The sequence below is a fragment of the Boeremia exigua genome, assembly GCF_020726555.1.
Source record: "Boeremia exigua strain MPI-SDFR-AT-0100 chromosome Unknown C7974scaffold_7, whole genome shotgun sequence".
Classification (NCBI taxonomy): domain Eukaryota; kingdom Fungi; phylum Ascomycota; class Dothideomycetes; order Pleosporales; family Didymellaceae; genus Boeremia; species Boeremia exigua.
The window spans coordinates 1373164-1398770 of NW_025763524.1; the positions used below are offsets into that span (position 1 = coordinate 1373164).

The 25607-nt window shown below is 55.7% G+C and overlaps 9 protein-coding genes across 9 annotated transcripts; 3 read left to right on the top strand and 6 right to left on the bottom strand.

The window, feature by feature from the left end:
- The first annotated feature begins 87 nt into the window (after window positions 1–87).
- Window positions 88–1877, top strand: C7974DRAFT_396384 (uncharacterized protein). Its single transcript, XM_046142072.1, has one exon. It carries the CDS (start codon window positions 456–458, stop codon window positions 1713–1715), a length of 1260 nt encoding a protein of 419 aa, XP_045996389.1. The 5' UTR covers window positions 88–455; the 3' UTR covers window positions 1716–1877.
- On the bottom strand, window positions 1878–3008 carry C7974DRAFT_396386 (uncharacterized protein). The gene is made up of 2 exons (XM_046142073.1): window positions 2806–3008; window positions 1878–2672 (listed from the first exon to the last, which is right to left on the bottom strand). The coding sequence occupies exons 1-2, from the start codon at window positions 2854–2856 to the stop codon at window positions 1956–1958; spliced, it is 768 nt and encodes a 255-aa protein (XP_045996390.1). The 5' UTR covers window positions 2857–3008; the 3' UTR covers window positions 1878–1955.
- A 1897-nt stretch (window positions 3009–4905) lies between these two features.
- On the bottom strand, window positions 4906–6806 carry C7974DRAFT_455860 (cytochrome P450; the record flags this gene model as incomplete). Its single annotated transcript, XM_046145988.1, has 4 exons — window positions 6483–6806; window positions 6295–6433; window positions 6144–6243; window positions 4906–6094 (listed from the first exon to the last, which is right to left on the bottom strand). Exons 1-4 carry the CDS (start codon window positions 6555–6557, stop codon window positions 4906–4908), a joined length of 1503 nt encoding a protein of 500 aa, XP_045996391.1. The 5' UTR covers window positions 6558–6806.
- Window positions 6807–7055: 249 nt separating this feature from the next.
- C7974DRAFT_434642 (cryptococcal mannosyltransferase 1-domain-containing protein) lies at window positions 7056–11011 on the bottom strand (the record flags this gene model as incomplete). The annotated part of the gene is made up of 4 exons (XM_046145003.1): window positions 7056–8372; window positions 8423–8553; window positions 9515–10408; window positions 10456–11011. 4 exons carry the CDS (start codon window positions 11009–11011, stop codon window positions 7056–7058), a joined length of 2898 nt encoding a protein of 965 aa, XP_045996392.1.
- Window positions 11012–12658: 1647 nt separating this feature from the next.
- On the bottom strand, window positions 12659–14089 carry C7974DRAFT_203676 (uncharacterized protein). Its single transcript, XM_046136826.1, has 2 exons — window positions 12791–14089; window positions 12659–12712 (listed from the first exon to the last, which is right to left on the bottom strand). Exon 1 carries the CDS (start codon window positions 13854–13856, stop codon window positions 12846–12848), a length of 1011 nt encoding a protein of 336 aa, XP_045996393.1. The 5' UTR covers window positions 13857–14089; the 3' UTR covers window positions 12659–12712; window positions 12791–12845.
- Window positions 14090–14848: 759 nt separating this feature from the next.
- Window positions 14849–17849, bottom strand: C7974DRAFT_203712 (P-loop containing nucleoside triphosphate hydrolase protein). The gene is made up of 3 exons (XM_046136827.1): window positions 17575–17849; window positions 17466–17526; window positions 14849–17421 (listed from the first exon to the last, which is right to left on the bottom strand). The coding sequence occupies exons 1-3, from the start codon at window positions 17719–17721 to the stop codon at window positions 14993–14995; spliced, it is 2637 nt and encodes an 878-aa protein (XP_045996394.1). The 5' UTR covers window positions 17722–17849; the 3' UTR covers window positions 14849–14992.
- Window positions 17850–17925: 76 nt separating this feature from the next.
- C7974DRAFT_434644 (retromer complex subunit Vps17) lies at window positions 17926–19803 on the top strand (the record flags this gene model as incomplete). The annotated part of the gene is made up of 3 exons (XM_046145004.1): window positions 17926–18381; window positions 18432–18885; window positions 18932–19803. 3 exons carry the CDS (start codon window positions 17926–17928, stop codon window positions 19801–19803), a joined length of 1782 nt encoding a protein of 593 aa, XP_045996395.1.
- Window positions 19804–19868: 65 nt separating this feature from the next.
- Window positions 19869–22306, bottom strand: C7974DRAFT_396397 (uncharacterized protein). Its single transcript, XM_046142074.1, has 6 exons — window positions 22086–22306; window positions 21770–22026; window positions 21454–21720; window positions 20328–21404; window positions 20168–20281; window positions 19869–20112 (listed from the first exon to the last, which is right to left on the bottom strand). The coding sequence occupies exons 1-6, from the start codon at window positions 22177–22179 to the stop codon at window positions 19984–19986; spliced, it is 1938 nt and encodes a 645-aa protein (XP_045996396.1). The 5' UTR covers window positions 22180–22306; the 3' UTR covers window positions 19869–19983.
- Window positions 22307–23351: 1045 nt separating this feature from the next.
- Window positions 23352–25312, top strand: C7974DRAFT_414115 (uncharacterized protein; the record flags this gene model as incomplete). The annotated part of the gene is made up of 4 exons (XM_046143780.1): window positions 23352–23695; window positions 23747–24627; window positions 24684–25105; window positions 25154–25312. The coding sequence occupies 4 exons, from the start codon at window positions 23352–23354 to the stop codon at window positions 25310–25312; spliced, it is 1806 nt and encodes a 601-aa protein (XP_045996397.1).
- Window positions 25313–25607: the final 295 nt, after the last annotated feature.

Sequence of the window (25607 nt, forward strand, 5' to 3'; positions counted from 1 at the left end):
GTCAGCAGACCAATCACAATCTGTTGAGCTGATTGTAAATTCGCTGACAATGCGCCCGGGAGCGGGAACATTGCAGATCCGCTCCGTCGCTGACACGCCGAAGCTTACAAACTGCTACCAAAATTGCTTTCTGGCTGAGACTACACGCAATTTTCCACGCAAGATGTTGGCGCATCGATTCCGTGCATCGAATCGTATTTGTCGAATGAATTTTCGTCCTTCGTCCGTAGAATGGCGTGTTGAATGAAATGGGGAGGGCTGGGCAGTGGCACCGGCGCCGATAGAAGCATAAGAGTGCGCAGTATCTCCCCCAGAATGTGCTGTTCATAAATACACCGAGCAGTTTCCTAGAGTGTATACACCGAGCAGTTTTTTTCAGACACCTCCTCCTGCTTTCACCTCTCTTCTCCATTAGTCTGACTTCACAACATCAACACTCTCACGACACCTTCATCATGGCCGAACAGCGCAACATCGTCGTTCTCGGCGCATCTGCTGCAGGACTTCAGAGCGCTCACTACATCATGAAGCACATCCTGCCAGCTCTCAAACAACATACGAAAGATGCCAAGTACCATGTCTACCTCATCAACCCCTCATCCGATTGGTGGTTCAGAGTCGCATCACCTCGAGTCGCAGCTTCGACTACCCGTATGGCCGCCGAGAAGATCCTGTTCGACATTCCTACCGGGCTGAAGCAATACTCCCGAGACGACATCACGTTCATTGAAGGTGCAGCTACTAACCTCAGCGAGTCCAAGCGCGTAGTGTCCTACCGCCGTGCTGGCGCCTCGGACGAAGAAACGCTCCAGTATCATGCTTTGATCGTTGCGACTGGCAGCAGGACCTACCACCAAGCCTTTTCCATGAGCGGCGATACCCAAACCACACTTAATTCAATCAAGCTCACCAACGAGAAGGTCAGCACAGCCAAGGACATCGTCATCGTAGGCGGCGGCCCCACGGCTGTCGAGTTTGCAGGCGAGGTCGCAGAGCACAAGAACGGCAAGCCAGGCTGGTTCAGCAGCATCTCGAAGACAGCCAACATCACCCTCATCACCGCGGGCGACGCCCTGCTCCCCGCGCTGCGCCCCGCGATTGGCAAAGCCGCAGAACAGAAACTCAACGCCCTGGGTGTGGAAGTGATGTACAACCAGCGCGTCACCGACTCCCAAACCTCAGGCGACCGAACCATCATCACGCTCGCCAAAGGCGACAGACTCGAAGCAGACCTATACGTGCCAGCCTACGGCGTGGAGCCCAACTCGTCCTTCCTGCCCGCGCACCTCCTCGACGCAAAGCAGTACCTCACCACGAACTCCAAGACGCTACGTGTCGACATCGCCGGCCCGCGCGTCTACTCCATCGGCGATGTGGCTAGCTACTCGCGCAACAGCGCCGTCGACATCATAAACAGTCTTCCTGTGCTCTTTGTCAACCTTAAGCGCGATCTGCTGTCCTACAACGCCCTGCTGCCCGATGCGAAGCCGTCCGGCAAGGACCGTGAGCTCGTCCTAGAAACCAAGGAGATGCAGATCGTTCCTATTGGCAGCGGTGGCGGTGTCGGTGCGGTCATGGGGTGGAAAGTGCCGAGTTGGTTTGTGTGGGCGTTGAAGGGGAGGGATTACATGCTCTCGATGAGTGGGGCGCCGACGGCGAATGGAGCTAGTATGAAGAAGGCGATTCCGTGGACGAAGGAAGAGGCTGTTGTCTGAGGGGTCAGCACTAAGTGTGGGGGAGTGAGGAATGATGGGCGGCAATTTCTTTGCGCGGATACCAAGTCAGTTTCCTTTGTCGTTTCATAGATCGAGGGCTTCAAGACGTAACCTTTAATAGTCAATGGCCAGAATTTCCTGTGTGTAACTAAATGACTGTCAGAACGTCCGTGGCTTCAATCTTCATTCCAGGTCTATTCAAAACATGCTATACACACAGATTGCTCGCCCGATGAGATTTTACAGCGCACCAAGTTCCTTCAGCTTGCTAATCATGCCATCCACGTCATCGACCTTAACACCCGCCTTCCTTGTCGGCGGTTCTGTAACCTTGAGTGTCTTCAGTCTGACTTCGCTGTCCAGCCCGTAGTCGCCCAGTGTCTTCTTTTCCAGCTTCTTCTTCTTCGCCTTCATGATGTTCGGCAAGCTGGCATACCTCGGCTCGTTGAGTCGGAGATCCGTGGTGATGATCATTGGCAGCTTGGTCTTGAGCGTCTCAACACCGCCATCCACCTCCCTAATGACCGTCACGTTCTCGCCCTCAATCGTAACCTTGCTAGCCTGCGTCGCCTGCGGCCAGTTCAGCAGACCCGCCAGCATACCGCCCGTCTGCCCCGCGTCATCATCGATACTCTGCTTGCCCAGAATCACCAGGTTGCTCTTCTGCTCATCGACCACCTTGCGCAGCAGCTTTGCCACGCCCAGCGGCTCCAGCGCGTCCTTCTCCTCCACCACAACGTGGATGCCGCGGTCGGCGCCCATGGCCATGGCCGTGCGCAGGATGTCTTGGGCCTTTGCAGGGCCGGCGCTGAAAGCGACGATTTCCTCGACGGGGGTCGTCTTCTTTTCGCGCAGACGGACGGCTTCTTCGATCGAGAGCTCGTCGAACGGGTTCATGGAGTGTTTTACGTTGGCGGTTTCGACGGCGGTCTGGGCGCGGTTGACGCGCGGTTTGACCTGAGACATGTTAGAACACCATCATGGAATGCGCGAAATATGAAATGCGGTGGGCGAGCTGCAAGACTGTTGGACTGTTGCGCGATACTCGGCGGCCATCCTTGATGATTCATGGAGGATTTGCATGGCTTACCGCATAGTCGATGACCCGCTTAACGGGGACCAATATCCTGAGGCTAGACATATTGACGTGTACGTTCTCCTAGGTACTTGCTGGAGAGTAGGATGAGCAATTGCTAGAGGAATGGAGCCGGCGAGAGTGGGGATAGCATCGGAGCTCACATCAAACGTTAACCGACCTCGGCTTTGCGGCGCGGCCTTGGCACGATGATGTCGATCGGCGGAGCGTTTTGCAGCTCGCTGTCACATTATACATGCACATCATTGTCGGTTATACCATTCTATGCCCTGACTTCAGCAGATTTCAAGAGGGAATATATTTGTGCTCTTGGCTTCCCTGACCCTCTCATTCAAGCGGACGATGACTACACATGTGATACACAATAATCAGTGTCCACCAACAATGACTATTCCGAAGAGACCTTGACAAAACTTCTAAGATTTTCACAGGGTCCTCGGTTTTGCTAGAGCTAGACAGGATACCGCTGTTGTTCAAGGTGTTCATTCACGCCTTTATCAACGCGGTTATTTGCAAAGCATTACGAACACTGGAAGACTCGACAAAGCATCTGGCATGGCGTCGTGAGTCACAAGCAAGCGTGGCAAGCTATACAGTCGTTGTGTGACTGGTGGGATTTGCTGTGGTGAGTAAAATCGACGTCGGCACATTCACAATTGCGCGCAGAATCATGCCAGAAACTATAGAGGACATCGAAAGCCTTTGTTACTCATTTCCAGGGTCCAGTGCAACAGACTGAAAAGGAGTATTCGTACATGGAAGACTTCAGCGTCTCGATCTTGGGCATAGTGCGCCGTTGTTCTTACGCAACTGGTCTCGACTTCTCGTTACTATGTATGCTCACATAACCTCAACATCCAGCACAATACTCACGCCTGAACAAATTTAGTATTTCCTTCCACCAGGTCTGTTGTGTCCCCAGGGCTGTGGATCTGCCTCATAGTTCCTACCATGATTATAATCGGGACCCGGACCAAGGACACTTTCTCTTTGGAGCCGAGCCTCCCGGTGGCTAGCAGGTGGTGTTCCCTCGTATCTACCTGGATCTTGCTCCCAACCTTTCCGCAGCTGCGTGTACTGCAATTTTGCAGGATATGAATTTCTTCCGCCCGAGCTCGTGCCTGTGTTTGGTGCAAATCGCCACGAGTCACTCCCGTCACGCCTGACTATGTCCGCTGCAGTTCGAGGGTCTTGCCCGCCTCGGAGACCGCTGCAACTTGCACAGGGATAGTTCAAGCGTATGATTTCACCTTCAGTGACTCCGGGACAGCCTTTTGCTGGGTTGCCTTGAATATTATCTCGGCCAATGGCCCTGCAGTTGGTAGACCAGGAAATTTCGCAGTGATGGCAGCCACGATCATAGCACGAGTAAACTGTGGTGTATTGTATACACATGTTGATTTGTTGTTCGATTTGTTGTTTGTATAGGGTAATTGATGAGTTCTTTGGATACTGCAGGTTCTTGAGAAAACAGCAGCGCTTCCGTAAACATTGAAGTCACTGTCAGCCAGCATATCAACTACGGTTTCATGGAATACAATGTGTTAGCACAAGCGATCATCTTTTTGTAACAAAGCCCCCTTCACGCGATGAGCCTTCTAGTCTCCAATTTGTGAAATCTGACCACTGAAACGTGCGACCGCCACACAGTTTAACGTATCGCGAAGAGAAATCACTCAAGCAGCATCACCAAGTCCTCACAGTCAGATCACAGGAAAGCCTGGCATAATACAGAGTCCATGTACTGAAAACATACAATCACTCAGGCCTGCCACCAGGACTGCACCTACAAGGTGCCAACATGAAGAACACACTGCCAATTTATGGCCATCACAGATCATGAAGCCACATCATCATATTCAAGCAAGGAGAACGCTGTACTCAGCACCCGTGAACTTCGACAGGGTAACGAGACCAGAAGTGGATGTAAAATCGCCGAATCATTCAAAAGGGTTGATTGATATGTCCATCAAAAGCAAAAGTCGTTCTTAGAATCATCAGAGCAGAAACCCGGCAAATCGACACAGGGCAACAAAAAGCACAGTCACCCAAGACGTTTCTCTGCTACAAACACTGAACTGGTAGTAGGGCCATCTACTCTCGATCCACAGGCACAACAACACACCGCCTCCCCCGCGGCTTCACCGCAAAATAATCCACCATCTCCATACTCTCCTCCGTCGTCTCCGCTCCCAGCCCGATCCGCGGACACTCCCTGAACAGCGCCGCCACCGCGTGCGCCAGACTCACCCGCGCGATGTCCTTGCTCAGACAGCTGCGCGCCGACCCGCCGAAAACGAGCATGTGCTCGCGCATCGCGGGCGTGGGGTCGTTCCAGCGGTCGGGGTCGAATCTGCGATGATTAGCTACTGCTGTAAGGTAGCTGTAGGGAAGGGGGTTTGGGTACTTGAGCGGATCGGCGAAGACGCGGGCGTCGCGCTGCATGGTCCAGGCTTGCGTCGAGACTTGGATGCCGCCGGGGAAGACGTAGGGGCCCAGGCGTCCGCCGCCCTCTGGCACGATGCGCGGGAGGCTGCCGGGGACTACGGGGTGCAGTCTCAGGACCTCTTGGATGACGTTTTGCAGGTGTGGTAAGGCTTCTAGCTGGCTGGAGGAGGGGTTCCGTGGCAGTGTTGCGAGGGCCTCGATCAATTTGAGTTTGACGTCTTCGTGCTTCAGCACGGTGTAGACGAGGTAGGTCAGTGTGATTGCGGTGTTATCGGTGCCGGCGGCGAGGGCATCGGCTTCTTGTTGTGTGGCTGCGCCGTTGGGGTGTTGGGCGCTCCGCACCATCTTCGAGAAGAGCGTCTTGCTGTGTGTGGCTCTCTCTGCTCCTTTTTCGCCCCTGGCAAAGCGATTCCATACTGAAGTGAGACCAGACGGGCACCAAGATGGTAAGGTCTCGAAGAAGAATCTCGTCCAGGGCCAGTCGTCTCGCATGCTAATCATCGGCATCATGGGCCCGACAGCGTGCGGCACATGATTCTTGCCCTCTTCTTCAGTGTCGCCAGACGATTGTCCAAATGCAAGGTTCAGAATTTCCGCGCTCATCACAGTCCACTGCTTCATCACATCCGAGAACCCATACTTCTCGAGTTCGTATTTGATATTGCGGGCAGCGAGCCCCGTCAACGCGATGACATGCGGCTCCCACTCGAGCACCACCTTCATGGGACCGGCTTTCTGTAACACTCGTCGGCGGTGGGACGCGTCCTTGTTGTTCATGATACAGAAGATGCCTGATGGCGCGTCGGTGTGCAGTGTGGGGACCTGGCCCTGATACCTGGTTCTGTCAGCTCTACATCGTGCTTGCGAGGAGTCGTTACGCGCACCATGAGCCTTTGTTGTAGTCACTACCGACTCGATGGATGACTCGGTGAGCCTCGATGTCGGCGATGGCTATTTCTTGTGGGCCGATGCGTACATAGGGTCCTATCTTTAGTCAACAGAGCACTCCACACTGAACATTATTCCTTTACTAACCATATTTTTCATGCAACGCATGGATGTATACCGTCCTTCGGCCGCGAAGAATCGCTATCTGCAAGGGGAGACTCGAGTAAGCCGAGAAGAAAGGCCCGGGGACAGAGCGAAGATTCGGATGCTTCGCAATCTTATGACTCTAAGAGATCAATTAGTTTGTGGGGAGTAAGGCTATGCTCACGACATACTTGAATAATTAGCCTGATCAATATCGTGAATAAGAGGAGTGGGTGAAACCAGATAGGGAAAAGATCGAACTCCATGGTGTCTCAAGGCGCAACGATGAATTTACAAATTTGGAGTGGCTCGGTAAGACTTTGAGGTAGGTGAGATGAAAATTAAAAAGTCTCTGATCTCATTTAAGGCGTAGTGTGCAGGGAAGGGTTTCACTGTACCCTGTATGTGTTCTACCACGGTAGCATTAGACCCTGAACGTCAGCAACCACTCTGGCGTATTACTTCGTAGACTCGGAAATATATCAGGGGCATATTCGCCACCGCTTAGCTCACTTTGACACTACTTGTAGCGGTATCTGGAGGGCTTTTCAAGCTTCAGCGTACAGGGTGCGACTGTGAGTTCGGGCTGACAGGCGCTGATGGCTGTTGATCAGCTTCCATTATACGACAATCAGTGCACGAGAGCGGAGCCAATGCATCTTATAACCAAATCCAACATGCTACGTTCCCAACTCCAAAGATGCAATCAAACCACCCAACAACAATAAACGTCTTTCCATCGCTCTCCAGCACCCTCCACCCGCTCACGCCGTCAGCGCAGAGCTCAGCCCCAAAACGCCCATGCCTGCGAACGCGCTCACAAAGCACAATTTCCGACTATGCGTCAAATCCAAACTCTCGCCCAGCAACTGCAAGCTAACCATCGCCATGATGCCCGCCGTGACCGCAAACATGCACCCGTACACCTTCTCCCCGGGCTCGCCCATGCCATCCTGCTTCCCGCGTCCCGCGAGCTTGAACCACAGCGCAGCCACAGCGGCGCCGAGAGGCTGTGAGACGCCGCCCAGCAGCGCGGACCAGAACATGGCTTTCCAGCGCGAGTTGATGGCGAGGTAGAGCGGGAGGGCGAGGGCGAAGCCTTCGGTGATGTTGTGGATGAAGAGAGCGAGGAAGATGGAGAGGCCCAGAGTGGGGTTGGCGTGGTTGGTAGCGTAGGTGATGAAGCCTTCTGGGATTTTGTGGAGCGCAATGGCGGTGGATGTTTGGAGGCCGATGGCGAGGAAGGCGTTGGTGGGGACGTGGTGGTGGTGTTGGGCGGGGTGGGAGGCGTGCGAGTGGTGTGATGAGTGGGAAGAGGTACTGGAGAGAGATGTCGTGCTGTGTTTCTGCAAGAGTTGGGGATGGTTGTGGCCGTGGCCGTGGCTATGACCGTTGGGTGCTGGAAGACTTGCGGTAGAGTTCTCCATTGTTGCAGGTCCTGATCGAGATGGCACTAGTGGCGTTGTCTCGTCGACATCTTCGAGAGTGAGAACTTGACGATCGTGCGCATGCGGCCCTTGTGTTGTCTGGTGTCTACTTGCTGCGGAAGGTCTTGCTGGGTTGAGATGCTGGCTGGATTTAGAGGCATGCAAACGCGGCGGGCGCTGCTGGACGTTCTTGAAGCACTCAGTGCCACAAGCGTCCGAGTAGCCATAGCACTGTCCGTTCTCATCGCACAGTTCCTTCTTCTGGCCAGTGACAAATTGCGAGACCTTGGTCGAGAGGGATGTGTGTAGTGATGGCCGGCGGGGGAGTGAACCGCTACCGTTTGTGCCGTATGAACGGTCTTCATGCTCACTATCAGCCAGTGATAGTCCAGGGTTCTGATCTTGCATGGGCTTGTGCAAATGCGCGGCCTCTTCATCTTCGACCTTACCCTCCTCTTCGTCGCCATGCTCGTGATCGCAATCCACAATCGAATGCGGTATATACCGATGCAGGATGTCTGACAAAATCGAGATGCCTAGTGCACCCAGCAAAAAGAAAGCAATCATCGTCAGCGTTGCATTCCTTGGCGTCATGCCTCCTGTTATTAAGTATTTTTTTGACGATGGCAGCATGCTAAACAGGGAAGAGAATATCTACACCATTCGTTAGGCGTCCAGACACGGTGTGGAGGAGGCACACGTACCATAACACCAAATGAAAGACTCAACCCAGTGGAAAGAAAGGCGTTGCTGTCCTCGATTTTAAAGTTTCTGTGGCCAGGGAGCAGGCGTATAATGAGATCGACGCATATTATCGACGCGCCGAATGTGCACGCTGAGTCTACGTCAGCACTCAGTCCCTCACAACAAACGCGCGATCATACCAATGCCGCTCACCACCGCCATAATCCATCCTCGCGTATCATTGTCAAGCATGATTGCGACCTCCTGTCTGCTCCGCGGGTACCGTACCTGCGTCTCCGTATTTTCCTCGTGGCGTAGATCTGGGAAAACTTCAAAACAACGTCACACAAGCCAGTGCACCGGTACTGGTGTTATACAGACGCTGAAAGTGAGTGACTGGCGGGCTCTAGGTAGCAGACGAGGCTTGACTTGCACGACTGAGGTTTGTAGGCGGTCCTGATGGTGGTGGCACCTTGATGGGCAGTCTGCAGATCGGCGGCTAGCGGCGTAGGGCTGAAATATCTCGTCACGTGGATGTCACCGCAAAAGAATGCGGGTGTTTTGATTGGCTGACAACAGTCCTCGGACTTGATATCAGTCTGGTGGTGAACATGCGGTGTGACAAGCAAGGATCAAGTCCCTTTGAGTATACTGCTCGAGTCACGGCAACAACTGGTAATTCAACGTGGTGGTTTGAAGAATGTCTATATTCGTGACTACATATGAATGTTTGGTTGGATCTTGTCCAAAAAACTCCCCATTGTCTCGCCGGATGTGGCTATGAAACTCGAATCTCAAAACGCCCGACACGCTTGCAAGCTTCCTTGTCGAAGCGGGTGTCATGCTCCCAGATGCGCCTTCGCTATGCTGATTACAAAGATAATAGAAATGGGCTTTATGAAGTGTGAGAAAGGTGGGGAAGTGGTGAAACAGGCCGTGGGCGCGTAGAAATGCTGGGAAAGTTGTTTATGCGCCTGGTGGGTGGGGGACAAGGATCTTGTGCCACTTGCCCTCGCCATCCCCGGGCATGTCGTTGATAACAAGGAGATTTGCTCCGCCGCAGTAGCTGCCGGGTTTTGCGATTCTGGTGACCTCAGTCCAGTGGCCCGCACGGTCAACGTCTGTAGCATTGCTGGCGAAGCCTCGTACTGGGTCATCGTACTCCCAGACCATATCAGTAACGGTCTGCCCGGGCTCGTCACCCAAACGCGAATTCGGGCCAGGGAAGCCGACCATGGGGTTGAGGATGTTGTGAATGATAGAGTATAAACGTTCCGGGCGGCGAATGAAATTGAGCCACGAAAGGGTCTTTTCGGAGTATGCGACTCGGATGTAGGGGTTCATGTAGATGCCCGACTCCACCGGCATGCCTTTCCCGGTGCGTCGATACTGCAAGTCTGCGTTGATCAAACAACACTCGGAGGCTTCCCAGAATAGCTCGTCTTCGTGGCGGAATCGTAGTGGGTCTCGATGGCTCGGATTGTGCTGTACAACGTCCGTAGTATTCGCGGTTTTCTCTTCAAACTGAGTCTGATCTTGGAACCACTGTGCCTCGTACGCCACCATGCCACCCCAGCAGCTCCGTACCCTGACAGCATCAGTTTGGGAGAGAATGTCTTTCCTGCTGGTCGCCGATCCAGCGCTCGTGAAGAACGGAAAGAACGGGATCCCGGTGATGCGTCCATCGTAATCCCGCGTAGCAAAACGGTCGTAGTATTTGAACGCGTTGATGAAATCGAGGGCGCAAGCAGCACCGTAGTTGGTACGGCCTGTCGAGTCGATATTGGTCGCGAAGAGCAGCTGAACAGCGTCGATAGGGTGGAAATTGACGTCATTGAGGTACAGGATCTTGTCGAATTTCATACCCTGGTGGTCGATGGGGGCCAGAGCGCGGTTTCGGACCTCGGCGAGGAAGGCGATACGCTTCAGGCGGGTTTCTCCTGTGGGGAGGGTGACGCGGGGCATGGTGCTCGCATCGAACTTCTCGGCGATGATGGTCGAGTTGCCTGACAAATTAGCTGCTGCATTCGTGCCCAACATGAACCTGTCTTACAAGTAACATTGTGACGAAAGCTAGCCAGCGACTGCTTGGCTGCTTCGGTGGGGTTGTCTTCGTAGATGCTCAGATGGACGTTGTCTGGACCCAGCAGGTCGATCAGTTCCAGCACCGATCTGCCCCAGCCACCAGACGTCAATTGGCCCTCGTCCTCGTACAGCGACGCTGCAATAAAGACTTTTTCGCTGTATGGATTTGCGCGCCCTGGTTCGGTGCCATTTGCGGCTCGCTGCTGGAGCGCGACGTAGTGGGCGGGGCGGTTGGTGTAGCTCGGGAAGAAGATGCCCGCGACGAGCACCAGGAAGGCGCAGAAGTATGGAAAGGCGAAGACGGTGTAGATGATGGCGCGCAGAATCGACCGCTTCTTTCTCCGCGGCGTCACCAGATGTGTGTAGGTTGCGCGCTCAGACAGCGTCTTCACGCCGGGCAGCCGTGCGCTCAGGGTGCTCAGCCACGACGAGGTGGACACGGAGCGCTTCAGCTCAGGCAGGTCCGAGGCCTCGAGCGAGGTGCGAGGCAGGCGCTCATAGTCGTGTCGCAGAAGACCAGACATTGGGATTGAGGGTAACGTCGAGCGCCGGCGGAGCAGAGTCCGCATATGACGAGGGCGCGGGGGAGACCTGGTCGAGAGGAAGGGAGGCTGCGCGGATATCACGAGGCCATGCGACGGCAGAGTCCTTGGAGCTGTGGTGATAGTGGCGGTTGCTATAGATATCGATGAACCGACCAAGATCGTGGATCCCGCTCGTCAGGAGCTGGGCATCGGACCTTTGTAACTCGCAATCTTACCCCAGCACCAAGCTCACGGGGCGCAGTTGGGACAGGGTCCTTAGTGCCTCACACGCCGTGGTTCCACCAACACCAAACCAAGACTGTTTTCGACAGGCGTGCCGCGGCTGCGGCAACCTTCGATGGGTCCGATCACCGCGTCCCCGCCTATCAGATGCCCGTGAAAATTGCCAAACGCTGCAAACTGCAGGCCTTGGCTGGCTGGCTGCTTCCCCTGAAATGGGAGTAGAAAGCGAGGCCCGGCGCGTGCAGCCTTGGCCCGAATCGTCGAGGCTTTCAACGACCAAGCTGATCGTCAACCGGCGTTGGAGACCAACCTCGTATGTGCGCAAAAATCACTCACAAATTGCAGACACGGCACAAAACCGTGCGGGCATCCAAAGGAGCTGGACCGCGGACCCTGAAGCTACGGACCGGTGTCAACCGCTAGCAGCACGTTACTGCCACCAAGCACCAAACATCATAGCGCAATAGCGCATTGCTGCTCCACTGCGTACCTGCGTATGCGGATGCGTATCCTCTTTCACGTGCACGTATACGTCTAGTCATTTGCACGTTGTGGGCGCAGAGCTGAGTGACATTGCACAGCTGATTCTAAGCCTCGCTTATACAAGAATACGAAATTAGCATCATCGTGCATTGTGCCTTGATGCGACTTGCAGCTATTTCACAGCAAGGCATTACCCAGACCCATTGGCACTAGGCAACACCGCAAATCTGCCTCGGACAGCGACCAGTCGCCGGACGATAGACAGCCCGACCCAGGGCTGCGCGAGTTAACGCGTTGTACGACGCGCGGTCTTCTAGACGCTACAACACAGTAAGCTCCGACGTGGCTGAGCATCATCACTGTGAGGTTTCAACTTTCAAAAATCGAAGACCGGGGACCGGAGGGGGATCTACAGAGCACCAAACAATTCCCATGCTGATCTCCGCTCTTGCTCTCGGTTGCCGACACAAAGACTGGCCTGGGCGCTTATGCACCCTTAACTGTGTTGTCTGGCGCCAGCACTCATGTCGAAACCAGCCGAGGACATGGTAATCTGATGAGGTCGAACACACTCGTTGCTGACCATTAGTTCTCGATATGGATACGTCACGTACTCCGGTCTTCGGCTGTGCCGGGAAGATAAAGGGCGTGTCCTCGTTGAGACAGTCACTACACGAGACAGCCGATCTCTGAAATATGGGTGCAGAAAGCTGCCGTAAGTACACAGGAGGTTGCTTTCGCGGTTGTATTACGGACCATGAAAATTGTTGAATTGGCTGGTCAACGGATCTTCCGCTGTGATCCGGAGCCATGGTTGTATTTGTCTCGCCGCTCCACCTTGCCCATCAGTGGACCTCACCCCAGAATTATCTCTAGTAGTGTAGCGGCCCTGCATAGAACCTTCTCCCGCACGCCTACCCTCCGAAAAGACGTTTCTGCCGATTTCACCTCCTCGCACGCGGGCCGTTGAAGAGACTACAATACCCGTTAACACTGGAAGTATAACCGGCCACCAGAAAACAGGCAGGTGCAGCAGAGTAGAGTATTACTTGCTTGTTGTCGAACTCCAGCACTAGGCTCCCGTCTCGCCTTCGACCGCGCGGCGCCGTCATCCCTTCGCCTCTCTTTCCTTTCGCCTCGCTGCGGTCTTCGGACGTACGTGTCGCCATCGATCTGCGTATGAGCTGCGTGTCGAGCACTCCGCCGACAGGGGATAGTCGTGTGGGGTGTGTGACCCGCAGTTCGGTGCTCCACTGGGAATGCTATCTCGGTGTACATCTTCGGTAGATGTTGAAGCTTCGCTGCTCGAACAGGTTCCCAAATCGGTACTGGATGATCGTTCGCTTCTTTCTGCGATGCGTTTGTTCTTCTGCACATTCTTCGTTTGGAGTTTTTGCCTCCTTGCTTTTTCGATGAAGGAGGGGTACTCGTCAACGACTTCGAAGCAGTCGGTCTCGTAGACCACGGGCTGTGCCTTAAGATGAACTTTTGCAGGTACTGCCTGGACCGGGGCTGAGCAGCGTTCACTGTTGTGAGTACGCTTCCTGCGTGATGGGCACAACTCATCAAATGCACCCGACTGGCCAATCGAAGGCTGCACGTTTGTCCTCGCCACGTGTGTCCTTGGCAACACGTATGCGTAGTAGGTGCCGGGGACCGCTTGCTGGAAAACTGCAGGAGTATGGCATCCCTGGTGATATGAAACTTTGTGTCGTTCCCATCCAAACGCCAGAGGGTCAACAACAGGATGTGCATATGCAAGTGCTGGCTGCTGGATGTTGGGTTGCAACTGTCGCTCGTCTGCCCAACTCAAGTCGTTCTCTAGATCCCTATGTCCGTGTCCACCTCTCAATCTCGCAACATTCTGAGTCTCGTCACCCTCACGCCGTGATGGCCGCCGTTTCCTATTAGCTGGTTGGTGTCTCGTCTCCCAACTCCTTCCTATAGATTCGACATCTTGGTAGTGATTGACGCTGACGGCATTGTGCTGAGCCCGGAGGTCGATTTGTCGAGACTGCAGGTTCATATACCGATGGACAAGATAAGTACCCAAGCAAAGCAACCCAGCACCCAGGACAGCTCCCACAACAAGACCAGCCGCGACAGCAGATTCAGGCATAACAAAAGCACAGACAAGATATCCACGAACGGCTGGAGAAGTAAGATGTTACGATCTACCAAAAAGCGCAGTTGAGGTCAAATGTACTCGCCATACCACACTAATGAAGGCAAACACCTAACCCAAGTCGAGATCTAAAACCATCACCAGACAGGACCGACGGCATCTTAAACAGCAGCCCGCACACTAGCCACCACCAGACAAACCAGCAACGCCGTGAACCAACAACCCGCACACTAGCCACCACGAAGCCGCAAGTGCAACCGTCCAACCTGTCAGAGCCGCGTCCTCGGGTTAGGGTCGGGAGCGACGCAAGCACAAACCGCGCTGGATTCCGTTGTCGAGGGTGGGACGGCGTACTTGTGCTTGTGCTCGTGTCTGTGTCTGTGTCCGTGTCACGCTGGTGACGGGTCGGTGACGAGTGGGTAACGACTGATGGCTGGGTAACAACTGACGACTGGACGACAATGGACGAGGATGTAGCGATTGACGATTGGCTGATGACTGGCTTGCAGCTGGTAGCGACTGGTTGCAGTAATATCCAGCCACCGTGGACCTTACCTTGGACTGTTAGTGCGTATCTCCACACACCGCACGGTATGGCAACGTACCTCCCCTCTCCTTCCTCCTCCCCCCTACCCATCCCCATTCTTCCTAACTCCCCCTTAAGCCGCAGCACCAGGTACAGGTGCAGCTGCAGGCGCGCCCGCACGCGCATTCTCCGCCTCCGCCTCCGCCTCAGCCCTATACTGCTCCTGCAGCGCGACAAACTCGACGTCGACGGCGCGGCTGCAGCAGCGCCAGAGGAAGATGGCGAAGAAGACGCAGAAGGCGGTTATGAGGATTAGGGTGAGGACTACGGCGTGCGAATCGGGGAGGTCGTATGACATCTTGTGCGGCGGGATGTGCTGTGGGGGTTCGGATTTTGCTGTGTTGTGATATGGTGATGGGAGAGGGTTGTCTCGAGTGTGGAGACGCGGCGCGTGGTGTCGAGGTGAAAGCAGTGGACGAAAGTAAACATAGACGCGTTTTGCCTTCACGAAGCTTCGGCGCTGTAGCAACCGATGGAGCCAGCATTTCTATACCCGTATTGTACAATCCTATCATACAGCGCGACATACTCGTTACTATACACTTCAGAACTCCCGCATGCTGTCCAGAACCTCCTTCTGCCTCTGCCCTCCCATCTTCTCGAACCCATCCACAGACATAACAAACGTCCCGCGCCCGCCCGTCAGCGCGCGCAGATGATTCAGATACCCCACCATCTCCTTCAGCGGCACGCGCGCCGTGATCTGGCGCTGGGAATCCGCGAGGCCAGAGCCCACATCTCCAGTGCCCGACGCAAACGGGTCCGGCGGCGTATATATCAGCCCGGGATCGATGCGGGGCGCGTCGTCGGCCGCAGAGACACCAGCGTCGGCGCCGTCGAGCGACAGCACCTGCCCGCCGCGCGCAGACGAGATGTCCTGCACGACGGCGCCGAGCGAGGACTCGTGCACGAAGATGGTGGCGTTCATGACGGGTTCCATGAGCGCCGGGGCGCTGGCGGCGATGGAGGAGCGCAGACTGGCGTTCACGCAGGCGCGGGTGCACATCGACAGCGCGGTGGGCGTGGTGTCGGCGAATAGCTGGGCGGGGTCCAGGGCGATGTGGACGCGGGTGTTGGCGACGGGGAAGCCGTTGAAGGGGCCGCGGGCGAGGGCCGCGGACGCGCCGGCTTGCAGGGAGTGCAGGATGGCGGGCAGGGAGAGGTGGAGTGGGATGTGGGCTTTATGGGATGCGGAGTCGTGGCGCGAGAGCGCGGGGTGCGAGATGTGCAGGGTATTGTTGTCGGGGAGGGTGTAGATGGTTTCGAAGGGGCCGGCTGCGGTTTCGGTCTCGACTTGGGCGCCGGGAATGATCATGCTGTCGTCGATTGGCTCCACGGATGTTGTGATGGTAGCCTTGGCTTGTTTGCCGGCGATGAGCTTGTCGAGTTCGTGGGTGTATGGCGAGGTCGCTGAACTGATGGTCTCACGGTATCCGATCTCGATCTTTCCGATGCGCGCTTTGGCTTTGAAGTCTTTGAGGAGGCGGTCACGAGCAATTTCTAGGTGCAAGTCGCCCATGCCTGCCAGATGTGTCTGGCCTGACTCCTCGTCGATGGAAAGATGCAGACTTGGGTCCTCTCGAAGCAATATCGCCAGGCTTTCATGAACATGTTTCTGCTCGCTGAGGCTTTGAGGCTCAATGCTTGTGAAAAAGACGGGCGGGGGCACGTGGATGGGCCTGAGTTGTAGAGTATCCAGTCCACCAGCAGGTGTACCCTTCATCTGCAGGCCTCTGTATACAATCAGCGTATCGCCAGTCCTTGCATGCTTGAGACCAGTAATGACGCCAATCTGACCGGGCCCGATGCTGTCAACCTCCACAGCATCATTAGCGTACATCTTGAGTAAGCGCGGCGCGCGTTCCACGTTTCTTAAACTTGTGTTATAAAGTGTAGAACCCTTTTCCAACGAGCCAGAGTAGACGCGCACATAGACCAGCACACCTCGTTTAGCGTCATTGACCACTTTGAATGCGAGCGCACAAGCTGAGAGGTTTTTGACTTCTGGGATCGCCAGACCTGAAGATTGCTGGCCCTTCTTGGCTGATTTTGCAGGCTTGGCGGCTGCTGATGCATTGAGCAGCGAAGACAGCGTGCTGGTCTGTCCTGAGATGCTGATTTCTGGGTCTGGTCGTTCGAGGGGTGACGGAAGAAGGTCGACTGCGGCATCCAGCAACGGCTGAACACCGACATTGCGAAAACTGGCGCCGGCGAAGACGGGTATGACAGCTTGTGAGCTCTGCAGCGTCACGCGTCGAAGGGACTGCCAGATGTGCAACGCAGGGATAGCAAGATGATCTTCGTCGTGGTCCAGGAAAGCTTCGACCATGAGGTCGTCATGCTCGCTCAGTATTTCGATCAGGGCGATTCTGGCCTTTCTGATCTCGTCTGCGAACTTTGGGTCGGTCTTGTCGAGCTCCTCAAGACTGGGTGCTTGTATGTCTCTCCCATCACCTCCAGGTTGCCAGAGCATCCCGCGAAGATTGACGACGTCGCCGACACCAACGAAGTCGCCGTTGCCACCCTTCCACCAAGGAATCTGACAGATAGCCGGCCATCCATGGAGTCTGACACCGATCTCTTTCACGGTCCTTGAGAACGCAGCCCCGACTCGGTCAAGCTTGTTGACGAAGATGATTCTTGGGATCTGGTAGTTCCCAGCCTGCGTCCATACCTTCTCAGTTTGTGCTTCAACACCGGCAACACCGTCAAGAATGCAGACAGCTCCATCAAGGACACGCAGAGAACGCAAAACCTCGAACGTGAAATCCGCGTGGCCAGGGGTGTCAATCAGATTCACATTGTGCGGGAATGACGAAGGAGAAATAGAGTCAAAGGATTCAGGTGCTGGAGCAGGTTTTGCGCCTGGTTCTTGGGGTGGCCAGTGGAAGGTGATGGCAGCGGACTGGATCGTGATTCCACGAGCCCTTTCAGCAGGGAGAAAGTCGGTCACAGTCGATCCTTCATCGACATCTGAGGGCGTCAGTACTGATATTCGACGTTCTGTGACAACGCACCTCCAATTCTCCGTGTGTGGCCACTGTAATAGAGCATGCGCTCCGTTGTTGTCGTTTTGCCCTACCCACGAATCAGCGAGGGTTCCAACTAGTCATCAACAAGGCTTACAGCATCGATATGAGCAACGATGCCAATGTTCCGAGTGGTCTTGGATAGTCGATCTGCTGTAGGTGCCTGGGTGGAGAGCAGCCTCCGCGGCACCTTCACATCATGTCGGACGACTCGACTCGCACAACGCGCCCATCCAACCAACATGCCAAAGTCTGCACTGATGTGTGGATAGTAGACTTGGAATGACGCTGAGAATGCTGCACGTGATGTCCAGTTTGATGCTGGGTCGCACCTTGCCCGATGATGGCAAGGGCCGCTGCCAAGAATGCGGGTAAGAAGGCACGGCCGAGGGCGACGTCAATACCATGGCTAGCAACAGCTGCCTGTTCCCAGCTGCGCCCTAGAACCATGGATTACTCGCACAACGACGACGGATATGCGGGCGGCTCCAGTCCATGGGCGTCGTCGCCGCAGCACAATCGCGCGTCATTCGGGCAGACTCCCACCAGCGACCTCCCCTCATCTCCGCTGCCTCCGCCCGCGTCACCCTACGGCCAGGACTCGGAGCAGTTTGGCTACATGGGCGACAACGCCCAGCAGAACCGACCCGGCACTGCTTCGACAGAAAACGGCGAATCGTACCCGGCGCAACAACAGCAGCCGTCGCAACAGCCCACCCAAGATGCGCCGCAGCTGCCGCAGCACCCAAACGCGCACCAACAAGCTCCCCAGCCGGGCCAGCAGCCCCAGCGATACCACGGAACACGGCCGCAGCGCCAGCAGCAGCACTACAAGCTCCAGGCCAAGGTGACGGGACTCGAGCGCAATGGCAAGAAGGACCCGATCATCCGCTTCGACGTATACGTATGTGCAGGCAGCATCGGTCAACAGCAGCAATACTGACGCTATCGCAGACCAACCTGCCCAAGTTCCGAACGACCCAGTTCCGCGACGTCCGCCGCGTGCATAGCGAGTTCGTCAAGTTCGGCGAACACCTGATCTCCGCCTGCCCCGAGGCCATCGTGCCCGCCGTGCCCCCGGCCACGACCTCTGCAGGAGCTGGCACTGAAGAGGATGAGGCGCGCTTAAAGGCGGCGATCCAGCGGTGGTTGAACGTCGTCTGCACCAACGACATCCTCATTCGCGATGAGGAGATGGTCTTTTTCGTCGAGAGCGACTTTGGATACAGCCCGGTCGTGCGGCGGAAGCAGCCTGCCACAGGCGTGCGCCGCAAGGTCATCAAGCAGTTTGCGCCCCCACCGGATGACACGCCCGAGCTCGCCGCCGCCCGCCCGGTTGTGAAGGCCTTCTACCTGGGGACAATGGAGGCTGAGCAGAAAGTCGAGAAGGTCGTCAAGCACAGGAGAAGTACGAGATTGTCGCTTTCTTGCCTGACCGTACTAACATCACGCAGATCTTGGTGTCGCTGAATCTGACTTGGGCGCCAAATTCGCTGCCATGCACGCTCAGGAGACACACGCTGGACTTGCGCACGCGTACAAGAAGCTAGGAAAGGTCATCCAAGCGACCGGCGACTTCCATGCTGCTCAAGGTACTGCTGAAGCGACCACGCTCGGCGACCCACTCCAGTACCACAGCAGTGACGCCTTTATTGCCAAGGAAACCCTCACCAACCGTCATATCATCCTCCGCGAATTGCTCCAGGCGCAAGCAGCCACCAAATCCAAGCTCACTGCCGCCGACCGACTGAAGGCCAGTTCCAGCGTAAAACGCGACAAGGTCGACGAGGCAATTGGCCAACTCGACGAAGCCCGCAGCCATGAGCAGTACCTAACCTCGAAAGCCCAGCGCGTCACCGCGAACCTACTCCAGGAGCAGAGGAAATGGTTCGGCCGCACTACAGCAGACATGCGCCAAGCAATCCGCGAATACGCCATCCGCCAGATCGAAGCCGAACGCCGCACCCTCGCAACTCTCGAATCGGTACGCCCTGACATCCGCGCCATTGACGGCAGCGGAGGCCTGTCGCGCCTCGGCCGCGAAGCACACCCTGCCACACGCCGCGCCACGATGGCCACATCCCAGGGCCCCAAGGGCGACGCCTGGTCCGGCGTACCCCGCCGCCCTGGCGAGGGCCTTAACAGGAGCGTCAGTGGCAGCATACCTCCTGTGCTCCCCGAAGGCGACGAGGACGAGAACGACGAGTCGGGGCTCTCGCGGAAACGCGCGCCCAGCAAATCGGGAAGCGTCAAGGCCGGCGAAGAAGACGATGACCGCATCGACGCCAAGAACGCGGCGAGCAGACTGGCGACCACGACTTTCTAGCAGCACGAGCGTGAGGGATTGGACTGAGGCGTAGGGGAAGGGAGGGTTGGCAGCGGTTATACCAATTGCAGCATATTCAATGACAGTACTTGAGTGCATGATTCTCTACCGTCCCACGCGGCGCATCTTCGCCTGCGTGGGGTCTTCATTACTGTATTACTACCCCCCTGTCCGCTCACTCTACATGTCGTTTGTACTCCGCGGGTACTCGTCCGCCGGGTGCTGGATATTACTCGCCTCGGCGCGGGCCTCTTCCCACGCCGCCTTGTTGCGCTTCGCCCAGTCGACGTGGCACTGTGCGAATTCCATCTGCAACGCGTTAGCAAGAGCTCGTGAAGCCGAGTGAGAGAGGGGGTGGGCGCACCATGTAGCGCCGCAGATCGTTCTCCTTCTCCGTCTGGAACCGGCGCAGGTCGCGCATCACGCCCGTGCTGGCGTCCTTGGTGTCCTTCTCCGCGACGCCGAGCGCCTGCTCGAGCTGCACTTGTTAGCTGGCTGGGTCAATTGATGCGGGATACACGTACATGCACGAGGCTGTCGCGCGTCTTGCCGATCTGGTCGCGCCGCGTCTTCTCCGGATCGACGTCCGCCATGCCGCGGAACGCGTGTGTAATGGAGCCGAACAGCTTGTTCGTGACGAAGTTGCCGCTCGCGGTCTTCTTGTGCGGGCTGGTGGGCGGTGAGTAGTGGCTTGGGTTCGGGGAGTCGGGGGCGCCCTGGTGGCTGCTGGGCGGCGGGCCGTCGCCGTGGGTGGGCGGGAAGTCGGAGTCGATGGAGACGCGGTCTGCTTCTTCGTGGCGCGGGGGCTCCGAGGCGTCGCTGCGCTGCGAGCTGTGGGAGGGCGCGCGGCTGCGCGTCTGCGGGGCGTGGCCGACGCCGCTGAGGTGTTGCTCGAGGCGCTTGGATTCGGCTTCGCTGCGCTCGAGGGACTCGAGGAGGTTGCGCTTCTTCTCGAGTTCGTCCTTGGTCATGTCCTCTTGTATCCGCTTCAGGATGCGGTATTTGAGGACGGCGCGAACGACGCCGGCGAATTGTGCGCTCTCGCGCATGGGCTCGGCGAAGCTTGCGCTGAGGGAGGAGGAGAGTTCGGTGGTTGAGACGTAGGTGGAGTCCACTGCTTGCCCTGTCTTCTCTATCGCTGCGGCAAGCGACTGAGACTGTTCAGATAGCGAGAAAGCATTGAAGCGTGCGCCCAGGTCTGCTAGATCGTCGCCCCAAGCACCCAAGTGCGTAAGTAACCGCCTGTTGACCTTCTCCATGGGACCTTGCAGTAGATGCTCGAGTTCCTTCGACGACTGCTCGAAGTTGACGAAGTAGGGATCCAGCTCTTCTTCTGACAGCTCCCGCGACTCTGGAGGGAAACGACCGAAGATCTGTGGTCCAGGTGTGGTATGCGCAGCAGCAGAAGGTAGTGCGGCATGGCTGGGTGGTGATGTGGGTGTACCTGAGCTGGACGTCGCTCCAGCAGACTTGAGCTTCGCCGAGGACGACGGAACCGGTAGATAGTTGTGCGCTTGTGTAGGGTTCGCGGTATCGAGTGGGGGAGCCTTCAAGATCTGCTTGGGGATATTGGCGACTGGCGCGCTGCTCAGGACCTCGTTCTTCGGCATACGTCAGCATATGGGTGCAATGCCCAGCATTGATACTCACCCAACTTGTGTGCGGATCGAGAAATCGCCAAAAGACCCCATCCTCCATAACTTCCTTCATAGCTCGACAGCGGTTCAAGAACACAGCAAGCATGCGCTTCCTCAGATCTATGATGCCGGCATCTTCCTTTGCCTTGGTAGGCCGTGCGGCGTAGTCGGCCATCGAGTGCTTCTCGGGAATAGGCGGTACGACAAGAGTGGGATGGAGGCTGACCAGCGTCGCTCGCAGCGAGGCGAACTCAGAGTACCTGCGCTTAACTTCAAGACCCTGTGGTTGCGTTAGTCCATATTACTACAACCGAAGTTCCGTGTCGTACGCCGCAATTGATCGTGTATTGTATAAAGTTGACATTGTCTTTCCCAGCCTCCGTGATCAGGATGAGCTGCCCTGGATTCTCGTACAGCCATTGCTCCACGCGCGCGTCATAGCCGCCCTTCTTGGGCGCAACGGGTTCGTCGTCCTGCTGGTCCTCGTCGTAGTCGACCTCGCTCATGTCCCTCCTCGGGACATATTCCGGGGACTCTTGCGCGGGGGACGATGCCTCGGAAGGCGGCGTTGCTGGACGATAGGGCACTACGGCACAGTAAGCTCACAGCTCTTTTTCAGCTGCTGGCAGCATATTGAGGCCTTACGGGCTGTCGGCGAGGCTAGTCCAGTAACATCAGAGGCATTGGAATCATGGCGGGCAAAGGACCCATACGGGTTGTTGTCCTCGTCGTCCCACATCGCGGGGTAACCAGTCTGTTGAGAGGCAGAATCTGCGGCTTCGGTACAAAGAATGGTAGCGACGATACGGTCTGTGGCTGCAACGCTCGAGCTGTTCTGGACTGTGGAGATGGAGTCCTGAGCTCCAGGCACCGCCGGAACAGCGCACGCTAGTGATCGGCGCACATCCGCGACGTCACCCAGCGCATGGGGCAAGCGCTACCCAGCCACAGCACATCCACGCTCGGATCTTGTTATCACACGCCACATGCACATGCATCTCGAGTGTTCTGCGGGATCTTTGTGGATGAACTTACCAGATGTCTTCTCAGCGGTAGTTCGTGTTTGTATTTCACAGACGCTCAGAGTGGCCCAAAAGTCGCCTCCGGAGACTGTACAATACCGCATCAAAGGTGTTCCATCACGAACTGCTAGAACTAGGCATGTGACAGGTTTGATGGTGTTCTAAACGCTTCCAAAATCGATGTATTGGTCTTGGATTTCTTGCTTATAATCTTTGGCTCCCGCTGTGGATCGCGGAGGTAAACAATGGAGTTTGGACTGAGCTGGTAGGCAGGTGTCGGTGCTTCGTTCTCTCCTCATGTGTGTTTATCTGTTTGTTTATCAGACCGTTGACATTGATGTCGTGTTTCTCAGTCAAATTTACCAGCTCATGTTGGGTGTTCCGGCTTTGACGAACTTGCTCACCTTCACTATGATGTGATGAGCTAACGGTCAAACGCCAAACCTGCCGAACCCCATATAAAGCAGTCGCGGTCAACCCCTCTTCCAAACCACTCATCCCACCCAAAGTCAATCTTTTACCACGGCCCTGACCGGGGCCCATGTCTGGTTAGATCTATGGTCTCGCAACCATCTCTTGTCGCTAATTCCCCATCTCGCAGCAGCGCAGACACGCTCTACAAGAGTGATCTCGACGCGTGTATTGAGGGAATCGAGAACTGGACAGTCACTAACAGGCGAAGCTTATTTCGTATGTTCAAGCTCTCTTCACTTCGTCTCACCCTTGCAGCTGACAGCGTCTTTGAGGCATTCACTCTCTTGCACCTCCCGCTAGGGCAGTGGCTCCGCCTGCGCCAGTCAACCCATCTAGTGTCCCACTCTCACCTCCAGACTCACCTCCAGACTCACCGCAGAGCCAGAACTCGTCTTCGCCATCAACGGTAGCAAGCATGGATCGCTCGCTTCTGCATGGCGGTCCTGCTCGTAGTACCGCAGGCTTTCCGCAAGGTCTCACGCAAGGTCACCAGGATGCGAGGGCTTCCCAAGATGCGAGAACTTCGCAGGATGCCGGAACTAATTTTGCAGTTCAGCCTGCTACGACTCCAGTCACCTTCAAGCTCAAGAAGAAGGCTGTCAAGATCGTAGGCGCCGCGGGCCCAACACCCACTGCATCACGACCGAAGGCTCCACTCCGAATCAGCTCGAGCTCATCAATGGCTACGACTTCTGTGTCGACGCCGGCTCCGTCGCCAGCTTCTTGGTTGGGCAAGGCACAACAAGTGGCGCCCAAAGAGTACGTCCACTTGTTTGCAATGTTCGATCGTCACTAACACTCCGTGCGCAGGAACGAGCAGCTCCCACTTCCGCTGTTTTCAGTCAGTACAGGTCCCACTTCACCTCCTTCAAAGATTGAATTGCCCCCACAGCCTACTCTCCCCAGCAGCTCTTTGGACGACATGTTTGCACGGTTGTCAGCTACAACCCCCGAGCCGTCAAGACCCGCCAAGGAGATCTCTCTATCTGGGCCCGATAAGTCTTTCTTCTCGTTCGAGGATCGCGCAGACACGGCCGCACCTTCAAGCAAGGGTGTGGATCAGGGTTCTCCCAAGAGCCAGATCGATTCGAAGCCAGCTCCTGCACTTTCGGAGCCTGGAAGCCTCTCGTCTCAGCCAAAGCAATCTTCGTCCGCTTCTAAGGCGTCTGAAGGCGAGGCAGAGTATTTTGGCAAAGCAGTCAAATATTTCAACACGCTCCCCTCTCGTCCTGGTTCCGCTACGCATACCATTCAGACTGTGGCCAACAAGCTGCATGCTGCCTACGCTCCCGGCCTAGCTAAGATTCGACCAGAGGAAGTAGAAAAGCTGAAAGCACGATACTCATTCGCTATTGTGACCTTCATCAACAACAAGGTCAAGCTCAATCCTAAGCCAGTGACCACAGCCTTCGTGAACAGCGTACTACGCGACAGCAACGGCAACTTCTTGCACCTATGCGCCGCTTTGGTCACTGACAAATACATCGCGCTCGACAGCTTGGAGCACATTACGAACATGTGCCGGAACGTTCTCGCCGTGCTTCCAAAGGCAGACGACAGTGTGGTGGCTACCTCCAAGGTCGATACAGCAGCTGCTCCAGCTATCACTGTCGCTAAAGCGGATCCCACGACGCCAGCTGATCCAATGGAAAACATGAAGGCTTGGCCATCACAAGAGAAGCGTGAACACGGTACGTCTCACATGCAGTCATGCATTGTATTTATAGTTGATACTAACTTCTAGCAGGTGCAATTTACCGGGCATGTATTCTCAAAGGTGTCGGTGGAGTCAAGACTCTCAACGAGCTGCAAGCTCTTGTTTGGGGCGGACGCCTAGAGTCGATTTTCATGCCAGAGCCTGGATCAGAGAACGCGGTCGTGAAGTTCCTCACGCCAGAAGGTTGCCAGGCCTACCTCAACGCCACTCAAAATGGTATCGAGATCCAGGGCGGAATGAAGAAGACCGTCGTTTTCGTGAACCAACAGCCAGAACCGAACTCCATCAACGATGTCATTCAAAACTGCATCGATGGCAATGTGACCCGCTGCATTCGGGCTACAGGCGCAGATGATGACTGGTCGAACGGAATGCTCTTTAACCTCGCACGCGGCAAACAGAAGATTCCACGTGACGTTGAGCATGTCAAGCAAGGAAAGACTGCGCGCGGAGTAAGTCAACGCACACATCAACCTGGTACGCAAACTGACACAATGTAGCATCACTACATCGAGATTCGATTTGGCAATGTCCATCATGCACTGAATTTCAAAAATTATCTGATGAGGGACGAGGAGTGGGAGCAGTGCACAATCACCTACTCCCCCGATCCTTGCGAGCTTGCGAAAGGCGTGCACTACGATAGTGCAGATAACTGAACAGGTATCTTCGACTGGATGAGCCAGAATCTGCCGGCAAGCTGGGTCCAAGTACAAGAAGTGCGGCATCTACAGATCGTTTGCTAGAAGTTCAGGATGTGTGATTAAGCACGATAGGCGTCTTGAAACTTCTGAGCATGTTTCTTTCTTTTCTTGACATCAGTCAACGAGCGCAATGCTGTAGACAATGATACTCCTTCCTGACTTTGATCCCTTGTCCATCTGTCTTTCTGCCGCGTGATTTACACCTCTCATAATTTGAGACACGAGATTTCAAGCCCCCTTCCACATGTAC